This window comes from Glandiceps talaboti, chromosome 22 (genome assembly GCF_964340395.1).
Source record: "Glandiceps talaboti chromosome 22, keGlaTala1.1, whole genome shotgun sequence".
Lineage (NCBI taxonomy): Eukaryota > Metazoa > Hemichordata > Enteropneusta > Spengelidae > Glandiceps > Glandiceps talaboti.
The window spans coordinates 8135678-8147393 of record NC_135570.1 but is presented as its reverse complement, the minus strand read 5'-3'; the positions used below and the strand labels follow the sequence as shown (position 1 = coordinate 8147393).

The window sequence follows — 11716 nt, the reverse complement described above, 5'->3', positions numbered from 1 at the left end:
CCGTCGAGGCAGTTACACAAATTTTCTTTTTGTTACATACCGTCCTAATATTTGTTTGACTAAAGTTATCTTCCAAGTGTCCGTTTGACCCGTCAGCAAAATGTTGTGCCCAGTCTCAATGAGATAGTAGGTAGTTATTTATCCTCCTCGAAATGTGCTTTTTATATAGACGACATGCATTCACGCAAAGCAATTTGATTACCCATAATCCATTTGTTACTAGCATCAAGGGGTCAAAGGTGATCGATAACCGAGATCCTGATAAAGTAAGGATGGGCAATAGGTATTATCGTACTTCGTAATCGGACCATTTTGAAACACAGTTGGGAACATAAGAACAGCTAAACACCCTCCCACAATTTATGAGGGGCGATTCTATTAAAAACGTCATTTTTGGTCTGAAACAAATATAAATTACTGAAAACCACAATCTGCCTGCTGTTGGCTGCACCTGATTGTTGCTGAAAGAATTAGATGCAGTCAACGGGCAGATTGTGAAAATTCACATATTATGGTTGTTCTACTTACGATGTTATAACTTACAAGCTTCTCTTAATAGTCAATTACACAGGGACGGAATAATTTTCTCAGAATACGAAACGATCATACTAAAAGAAGACGGGATTTCAGTACATCATTATGAATTCAAATGGAGAAAAAATGTCATATTAAAACACAAGTTTCTATCACTGATATTAAATATTAAAGTTGTATTTGTTATTTTGTCAAATCGTATCCCATTGACGTCACGCCGAAGTGTCACCATGCTGTACTATCTAAGCATTCATCAGTGCTGTGTTTACTAATCTATATATACCATGTATGTATGTATGTATGTATGTATGTATGTATGTATGTATGTATGTATGTATGTATGTATGTAATTGTAACAAATAATAGTAAAGAAGTGATATCAAGTGCATATGCAAATATATTGAGTCACAGACTGTGTTTTCCAAAATGAAAGTCGTTGCCATAGCAATAAGGAATTGAAAGCTGAAACTTTCGAACCATGTACCATGCCACTGTTGTACGAAAAGGCAAACTTTGGCAACATATTTTTCTCGCAACTTGACCTTGAAGTTGATGCCTATGGCAATGACGCAAACTAAAATATTTGTCAAAAGGTATATTTAGAAGCTTTATAAATTCACCATCAGATGTGGTTGTATCATCAACAGTAATTTCATCATACCTGTTTAATTGTAAACGTTGTATTTGTATAAAAAGCAACCAAACACTCGAGTAGTGTGTCTTGTATGAACTCCATTATCAACGTGACTTATAGCATAGTCATAATTATGCATTGAAATTTGAACCATTACTGACAACTTTATGGTTAACATTTCCCAACTTTTTTGTGGTGCCTGCTGTTGTAGTCCAAATCGTGACTCCTGCCGTCGAGGGCGCTCTCCACAGGGAAGGAAAGGGTATGCATGAAGTCATGCATGAAGGGTATGTATCTGAAAGACCAGGGAAAATGTCTCGTGTGTCCCTGCTGACACAATTTGATAACAACAAAGGAAAACATTTATGATAAACATAATGTAAAAATTAGGAACAACCAGGTGCCTTTCTACTTCAGACTTCTGGGGCAAAGTTCATTTCTCTTTACCCACAGTCCCTTGTACTCTTTCGCGGACAAATTCAAGATGGCGCTCCCCATTAGTTGGTTACTGACCCGAGTATATCACTGTTCGAAACAGTGTTTTGTGACGAATAGAAGGTAATTCTACATATAATGAACTATATTCACGAATGATTTAAGCTCCCGATGATAATGACGAATCTATTGGAGATGATTCATTATGAACGGAGCGGCCAGTCTGTGTGTATGACGACTATACACACTGTGTGTGTACATTTCTCGTCGGATGAGATGAGGTACGGAGTCAGGCTCCGTTCTCTGTCAGATGTGACACATTGCCTCAAGCTTGCGATGCATTCACGCGAATAAATAGTGAGAGTGTTAATCCTCTTTCACTGAAAAAATATGCATACAACTTTACAAGCCCGCATTGTCAGAGGGAGTCTTACTCCGTCTAGTCTACAAGCAATACAACTAACAACTAACATACCATTAACAATAATAACAGGTGCATGCACTGTACATTATGTGTGGCATGTGGATGTGGGCACACGGTTCACATTACACTCACCAATGAACGAGGCCTCGAGATCTCAAACAAAGCTATGAGCCTAAAATTTTTTTTTAGTCTTTATTGAGCTTTGCTGTTCAAAAACCTCGATTGGAGAGATTGCCATCGTTGGAGGTTAGGAGAGTTGTCAGCTGATTCATTCACACATTGTCAGTGCAGTGTAGTGTATTTAGTCATGGATGTATTAGGTCTCCCCTAATACACCCATGATGTACTCTAATACATCCATGATTTTGTAAGCACAAGTTAGTCCTACTTGAGCATAAGTTGAAATGATGCAAGTCTGAAAGGCATTAACAAGTATTTATTGACATGATACTACTATACTAGTATTATAAGTATAATATTTATATATATTGGCTCATATTAGTACTTACTGATAAATTGAAAGATCTATCCAGCAGGAAGAAACCTGTAGAAAACCTGCATTCAGCAGTCAAACTGACTGAACAAGACTCTTCTTAATTTAATAGTGTGGCCAATTTAAACAATCTCAGACAAGGGATTACAGCCCATCTACAGTGGTAAGAGGCTCTGGTTGAACCACTTGGCCACCTACAACCCTTAAAAAATAAACCACAAAAATTCTTCATGTTTGTAAATAGTCAAAAATACTATCATAAGTCAAGAGTTTTGCGAAGGTTTTGAAGTCTTTGGATTCCTCAGGGTAACAGAGGGGGAAATGCTGGGAAAACTTACATACGTTTTCATACCTTGTACTATAATTTATGCTGAGAACTCCTGTAAATTGAAATAGGCTAAGTCTAATGTATGTCATGACAGGGCGCCCTCACACATCAGTCAACCCCTTTCATAGGATAGTCTAGAATAGGCCGATGAGGTTGGAACAACACAATGTACTTTACAGTCATGGTGAACTCAGGTAGAATTTACAACTGTTGACATCAGACCATGGATGCATGGAACCAGTTACAAACAAGGAAAAGTAAACAAATGAATTGGATTTATAACACTTGGCACAACAGGTTGGAACAGCAGAGCTTATGTTTGCATGACATGCCAGGGGAACTTCTAATTTGATTGGGAATGTGAACTATTATGTAAAGAGGCCATACAACTGTTCTTATCAAGTGATGAAATGTCATATAAGTCTGTGTACTTCCAACTTGCTGTGCAAAGTGTTATTAATCCATTTCAGTTGTTCACTTTCCCTGTTTGTAACAGGTTCCGTTTGTCCACAGTCTGATGTCGCCAGTTGTACTTACTGTCTGCTCTTGCAATCAAAGTTCTGCTATTTACTGAATTGCCATGATGTAATGCTGTGTGTGTTGGAAAAACAAGAAACTGTGCTAACTTATCCAAGATGAATGAACTCAATTTAGATTCTGTTTCCTATTTAACTTCAGGTATGGAGCAACATTGCAAATCCTGCGACATCTTGGATCAGATGTGGAGTATCCAGGAAAACCCAAGAGACCACACACACCATTTCTGAGATTTATTCAAGAAAACAGACCTAGGTTGGAAGCATCACATGGTAAGGGTCTAGTATACATGTATCTTGCACAATATGAAAGTTTTAGCGATGTATACATGTACAGTGCAGCTCTAGAACCGCTTACCATCTGAACTAGCACTGACTTAGTGGTGACAATGGGCAAACACAGTGCCTCATCAGTATGGCAGTATATGTTTCTACCAATGCTAGGGCCCCTCAGTACTTTGTTCGTATTGCACCACAAGTGACCCTTGACTACAAATACAACAACCAGTATTGGTGCCTGTACATCAACGATACAGATACAAAGTACAGATACAGAAGCCTGATACTGCTAAGCAAAACTGCCAATCTTCCAGTCAAAGGTTTTATTTGCATTATATGCTTTCAGTCTACTATAAAACGATTTTCACTATATTTGATTCTTCAATTCCAATTGACATCACTTTCATACAGGTACGGCTCGCAAGATAATAGCTGGTGGTGCTGAGGAATGGAGGGGTTTATCAGAAGATGAAAAACAGGTACAAAATAGTGTAAATCAATAGCCCTATTGCAAACACTGATACATCAATAGCCCTATTGCATACACTGATACATCAATAGCCCTATTGCATACACTGATACATCAATAGCCCTATTGCATACATTCATACACCAATAGACTGCATAATCTGATGTGACATGTATGCATTTCTTAAATCTGAACATTTTAAAAATGCGCCCTCTATGGCCAGATCAATAGTACAACTTCACTGATGGTGGCATCACAAGCATGTATCTGTACAAGAATTATTAGTTATAGCTGAAATTTGGGTCCTGTAATAAATCAAACAGATCATAGTAACCTGAGTTATCTTGTCATTTGTAAGGTATCCACACTGTGAAAGTACAAATACAGTTAAAGAAAGCATCACTGAACATGATTTTTTTTAAGTTCTTTCTTTTTTAGTACAACTGAAGTGATAAGGTTCAGTAGTGCTATAGGCATGGCAAAGTCTGTGTGTGTGTTGTGTGTGTGTGTGTGTGTGTGTGTGTGTGTGTGTGTGTGTGTGTGTGACTGTGTGTGTGTGTGTGTTGTAAACAACTTAAAGTCAAAAACCGCAGGAGCAATTGTTGTAATTTTTGACTGACCAACTCATTCTTTATTTTTTGGGTGTTAGGATGAGTAACATAGCATTAAAGCCGTCCTACTCATACATTTGAATTTGAAAGCAGTAAAGTCAAATAAGAGGTATAACCTACATTATTACTTATGTACCAGAGATTACATGCACCGATTCATATGCATACTGGTTGTATTTGCACTACAGTGCAATACCAAAAACATTATTGCATACCCGTATGCAAATTATATGCAAATGAAGACATGGACCAATCATTCCTTGTACACGAAATCATGTGATCACTTTCAGTAGCCCATGAAATTAGAGCTGCAGAGAACACACCACAAGCACTCATACAAATACTTCAAGTATGTAACGTTTGCACTCATATCATGGTGTTTTGTCATATTATTAGCCATTTTCATAAATTTTATTTTCTCTTTTTTTTTTAGACATACGTAGATGATTATAAGTTTGAAGTTGAAAGATACAGAGAAGCAATGGCAGAGTTTATGGACAACCTAACAGAAGAACAGAAACAAGTCATGAAGGAAAACAAAGAGGACAAAAGGAAAAAATTCCTAGCTAAGAGGAAACAGAGGAATGCCCTGGTAATTACTCTAATTTGTCATCTCAGCTTTAACAGTATTGTTTATGAACGTTTGGGAAGGCTGATAACATGAATGGATATCAGTCACTTGCATAGATTTTGATCGTATATACCGTAAGTTCAGTACCTGTAAGGGACGATTTCACAATGTCACACAACTCAATAATCAAAGCTAAATTCCCCCTTCCCCTCCCCCTCCCCATAAATGAACTTTCACAGTGTTACATGGACACGTTTATATATGATGTCAACCATGATGAAAATTGTATCGGTCACGCTGCTATGATCGATGCAACGTAAAAACACAGTAAACACATAAATATAAATGGAAACCCAGTACTATGTCATATTTTATGTGATATACAGTATTGGGTTACCATTAATATAATTTTATGCCTGGAGCTGAGTTTATAAACTTTTTACTCAGGTGAAAATACTTACATAAAACCATGTTTGAACTATTCTAGTATAATGTAAATATTGATGCATGCCTTCTGTGACGTTACAGTTGTGTTCTGGCATTGTCAGTTAGAAAAGTTAATTACATAGTATGGATTCCTTGACATTTTTGATAGGCGTAAAAAACTACATCATCGGTTCGTTTATAACTTATATCTGAATAGCAGGTTTGAATTCAGTCAATTGCAAGTGATGGTTAAGTGTACTTCAGTAAGTAGAAAACTGTGAGTACCTTATAAATATGCACCAAAAATTACACCACAAAACGTCAAAACTCAGCTTGTGCCCCTTTAATGGTCAGACATGGGGTAACTGACAAGATGTACGTACTTAGGGACTGTCTCAGAACATTGCATAAACAAAGGAACTGTGCTTCTTGAGCTTCTTAGACAGTCCTCTAGTTAGTCTGTAAGGTACGTCATGACGGGGCGCCCTCACACATCAGCCAACCCCTAATAAGTGTGAGAGGAGGCCGGTGAGGGCGAAACGTCACGATGTATCTTACAGCCTATCCTCTAGTATTATGTGATTTATGTTTCAGGGCCAAGGTAAACCAAAACTTCCTGCCACAGCATTCTCCCTTTATGTTAAAGAAAAGTTTGCAGAATCCCAGGATACTATGACACATGAAGATAGAAAGGTAAAGTTTATTATTTACATATACTATAACCTTTGATCTTTGACCTTTGTACAGGTACATATGAATGTATCCACCAAATATACACATGTGGACAAATTTCTTTCACATAGTATTGATCACTTGGTCATTTACATGTAATGTTAAACATATCCTGAAAACTTGCTTCACACACGTCTAGTGATTTGTGCATGGCAGCATCACATAGCAGTAGGGATAGGATTTGTGCATTGCAGCATTTACATAGCAGTAGAGATAGGATTTGTGCATTGCAGCATCACATAGCAGTAGGGATAGGATTTGTAAATTGCAGCATCACATAGCAGTAGAGATAGGATTTGTGCATTGCAGCATCACATAGCAGTAGGGATAGGATTTGTGCATTGCAGCATCACATAGCAGTAGGGATAGGATTTGTGCATTGCAGCATTTACATAGCAGTAGAGATAGGATTTGTACATTGCAGCATCACATAGCAGTAGGGATAGGATTTGTACATTGCAGCATCACATAGCAGTAGGGATAGGATTTGTACATTGCAGCATCACATAGCAGTAGAGATAGGATTTGTGCATTGCAGCATCACATAGCAGTAGGGATAGGATTTGTGTATTGTAGCATCACATAGCAGTAGGGATAGGATTTGCGCATTGCAGCATCACATAGCAGTAGGGATAGAATTTGTGCATTGCAGCATCACATAGCAGTAGGGATAGGATTTGCGCATTGCAGCATCACATAGCAGTAGGGATAGAATTTGTGCATTGCAGCATCACATAGCAGTATGGATAGGATTTGTGCATTGCAGCATTTACATAGCGGTAGAGATAGGATTTGTACATTGCAGCATCACATAGCAGTAGGGATAGGATTTGTACATTGCAGCATTTACATAAGTATGTATGGATAGGATTTGTGCATGGCAGCATCACAGAGATCTATGGATAGGATTTGTGCATTGCAGCTGTAGGGATGGAACATGAACATTGCAGCATCACATATTATGTGATTGTTTATAACTTGTGCCTTGTTTTTCCAGAGATTCTTTTCAAACCTGGCATCTAAATGGAACGCATTGTCAGAAGATGAAAAACAGGTTAGATTGTCATAATTTTGTTGACCTTTGTGTGATTCATTTGTGAGTTGAGTGTGTGTGTGTGTGTGTGTGTGTGTGTGTGTGTGTGTGTGAGTGTGTGTGTGTGTGTGTGTGTGTGTGTGTGTGTGTGTGTGTGTGTGTGTGTGTGTGTGTGTGTGTGTGTGTGTGTGTGTGTGTGTGTGTGTGTAAAGCAAATCTGTGCAGCTAGTCTGCAAGATATGACATGTCATGTCAGCCTATAAGCAAGCCCTGATTTGAGAAGTGTGAGTATGTAGGGCTGAACAACACAATGTATCCGACAGTCTACTGGGCTGTACAAGTTGTCTCTTTATCTTAACACTGAACAGGCCATGAATTGACATTTAGATAGAAACCAGTATTTCATATCTTAAGATTATAATATGTAAACATTGATGGTACACCAATAGAAATCAAGGCAGGTTATTGTTGCAATCAGCTGTTACTAATACAACTGCCGACATTAGACCGTAGACGAACAGAACCTGTTGCTAACAGGGAAAGCAAATAACTAAATTTGATTAATAACACTTGGCACAGCATTTTGGAAGTACAGAGACTTGTATTACATTCCATCATTTGATAAGAACAGTTGTATGGCCACTTGACATAACAGTTCACAGACAAATTTCCAGTTCCCCTTACATTTCATGTATATATAAAGAGGTCGTAAAACTATTTTTATCAAACCATGTTTCCTATTTATTTGATGCATCATTGAAAATATTTGTAACATGTATCAATGATAATTGTTGTTTGGTACAGACAAGTGAGTTACAATGTAACCCTCACTGCTTACATAGTATATTTGGTGAAGACATTGTTTTGAATTATACCTCAGTCTCTGTGTTTTCTGTCTGACATAACACCAACTTGTTACTGGTATTGAAAGTGTGTGATAACCTTTATTGATCATCACTGTAGTATGTCAATGTTGATGTTACACTTGCACTGTTACCACAGACTCATAAATAGGCACCCAGGCCCTCAAGAGCCGCTAAAAATTGGCAGTTGGTTCAATACGCCATATTCCAGTTGTCAGAAAGATAAAGGTTTCATGGTTTGGCCACTATGAGTGCTGTTCACCAGCCATTATGGTTCCAGAAGTGAGGGTCAGAGTATTGTAGCATAAAGACAGCAGATGTGAAGTTACCGCACATTCTCTATTTTGTTCCTACAATGCTATTTTTTTAGCAACTGCCAGTCATCAAAACATACAAAATGTACCTAACGACTATTGCCATTCTCTTGAAGAGAATATTCAGAGTTCTTTCACACACATTTCATTCATTGCTTCATGCAACAAGTGGCCTTGACAACAAATTTAGCCCCCACTTCGCCAAATCTGGTACGCCGTCTTAGGGTTTTTACCTGAGAAATGGCAGGAACTTTGTAACAGAAATATGGCCGATAATAATGATGTTGAAGTTAACTTTAGGCAAAACAGTAATCTTCATGATATGCTGAACAGCGATGTTTAATACATATGTAATGTTTCTTTTCAACATACAGCCATATACAGACTGGTCAAAGAAGTGTAGAGAGCAGTATAACATTGAGATCAAGGCATGGGAAGAAAGAATGATTGAACTTGGACAAATAGAGATGATACGAGAATCAACAAAGAAGCAACTACAGAAAAGTGGAAAAGGTAATTTTGGACCAAGAAAATTGATAGAAAAGAAAATGAGCAGACAATTCAGCATGGTTTGCCAAAGTCATTTGTTTTTAAATATGCCTTCAGTGGAGTTTTGACCTAACCCTGTTGCTCAAAACATGGGAAGCTCAATGGGAAATGTTACATGTACAAAAGCATGTGCCCATACTGAGAAGAAGGATGGTGTTTTTGCAGAGCCCCAAAAACATAAAGAGGGAATCTTGTAAAACTTAGGAAAATTCCTAATTTGTACAATAATTTTTGTGAGGAATCCTGGTAGAGTTCCTGGTGAACTCTGTGAAAAAAATTTACCTACAAAAATATTGAAACAAAGAAACTTTGATAATATCACATGAAGAGATTTATTTCAAATTATCATATTTTACTACAAGTTTCTTAATATTGTATTGTTTTTTAAGGATTCCTGCAAGTTGCCTCATGGGTATTGTTACATTTTTCAATGATAGAATTTAATATTAATGACAGGGTAGATGTAAGAACTCCAAACCGATAGATCCATACTTGATTTCCTTGCAGCAAGGCATAACTACAACATAAGAGCTATGTTACTACCTTGGGTCATTGCATTAGTGTTATCCTAATAAATTACATGGGATCATTCTTCTGTTCATGACCAACTTTTTCAATATTTCGGCCAAACAGCCATTATGTCACACCTAGATATTAATCCTAATCTGATCTGGGCCTTTAATACAACAATGCACTATTGCAACACACAATGATAGTATTTATGCAGCACACAAACACAACACAGTATATAGAAAACAATACACTGCAGCTGGTTTACCAGAAACCTGTGATATACAAGTGATTGAAAGTGCAGTAGACAACACCACAAGCATGAATGCAAGTACCCAAAATGACACATTGGTATCACAAGTCATTGGGTTCTATCATTATTACACATGTTTATTATCTGAAAAAGCAAAATTCAGAAAAATATAACTACATAATTTCAGATAGAATGCTTGTAGTACAAAAAGTGATCACTACACATGTAATGATGTAAAAAAAAAACACCAGACCACAAAAACAATGCCCCCCCCCCCCCAACCACCCACACCCCACCATGGCCATTATTAATATGAATTGATATTTAGTTTGTGCTAGTATAAACCTATGTTACTTTCATCTCTTGCAGTATAAAATGTGATGTTTACCAACTCCAGAGCCAGAGTAGAGTGCTAAAGATGTGAAGATGGAAAAGATGAAACATGTGGTGCTATTGTTTTACAGATTGGGTTGATATCAGGTGTATGTACATTGTCTACAGGGCATTACTACTGTAGAAAGATAAGATTTCAAGTTAGAGTGATCATTTTTTTAAAGATTAGACTTTAGTAGGAGTGATCACGATAAAATTGAAAGTCAGTTATGTTTTCATAGACATGACAAAGTTGTAACATAAGTATATGTCAGTTTAGTCTGTAAGGTACGCCGTGATGGAGCGCCCTCACACACCGGCCAACCCCTCCCACATCTGTATCGAACTGCGTTCCTCTTAGCATTTTCCAACCAGAACTGGTGTGAGAGGAGGCTGGTGAGGGCGAAATGTCACAACGTATCTTACAGTCTAATGTCAATTGGGCATTAATTGATTAGTCTAAATGCCATACATGGTATCAAATCTTCTCTTCACCCTGTCGAGCTCAACGGAAAATCACGAACCAAAAGTTGTGAGTAAACCCTCAACTATTAGGATGATGTAAAAAATGTATAAGCAGCGTCCTAGCTGATCCAACAAATTTATAACTGCCCCAATACATCCCAACTTATTACTTGGACAGAATTCTGTGATTGATTAACAAAGACATGCTGTTAATGACTGTGTGGGTAGCTTTGGTTGAATTTGAGATTTCATCTCAGGACTTCATTGAGCTAGACATAAAGAGATATCTTGAGATTTGATGCATGGATAGCATCTAACCTAGACATTAATGTAAACCAGCTAAGAGCTATGTGGGTAGATGTATATACTGAAGCTGCCAGCCGAGTAGTGGTGGTGGGATTGGTGTTGGTTGGTTGGGATTGGGAAGGGAGGTGGTCAATATCATGATCATCGATATCATGACAAAAATAATAAAGTGCTTAAATAGTTCAAACCTAGACTGTGGTCATAAAAGGCACACAGGCTAATTGTATGATGACTGACAACCCCAATATTTAGTATACATAGTATCTTGTTTCAAATACTACCTAGTGGTAAATGAAGAATACTAATTTAAATAGGTTTAATTAACCTTAAAATAGATACATATACAGAAAACATGGCAAAAGGGATAAAGAAATAGCAAAGCTAGTCAAGCTTGTATCTCTAGTGAGCTAACTAACAGTTTGACAAATCGTGGTACTGGGATGGGCAGAACATTACACACAGGTCATGTACCAATGGTTTGTGTTCAAGTGACCCTTCTAAGTCTACGATTCTCATGACAGTCATAGCCCTATGGAAGCTGAGCTGAGAAAAAAATAAATGGCGCCCTCTACTGCCAGA

The 11716-nt window shown here is 37.5% G+C and overlaps 1 protein-coding gene across 1 annotated transcript; it reads left to right on the top strand.

Annotated features, from left to right (window-relative positions):
• The first annotated feature begins 1651 nt into the window (after positions 1-1651).
• On the top strand, positions 1652-10611 carry LOC144452551 (transcription factor A, mitochondrial-like). Its single transcript, XM_078143652.1, has 8 exons — positions 1652-1726; positions 3527-3657; positions 4075-4142; positions 5177-5335; positions 6335-6433; positions 7470-7526; positions 9057-9195; positions 10364-10611. Exons 1-8 carry the CDS (start codon positions 1653-1655, stop codon positions 10366-10368), a joined length of 732 nt encoding a protein of 243 aa, XP_077999778.1. The 5' UTR covers position 1652; the 3' UTR covers positions 10369-10611.
• Positions 10612-11716: the final 1105 nt, after the last annotated feature.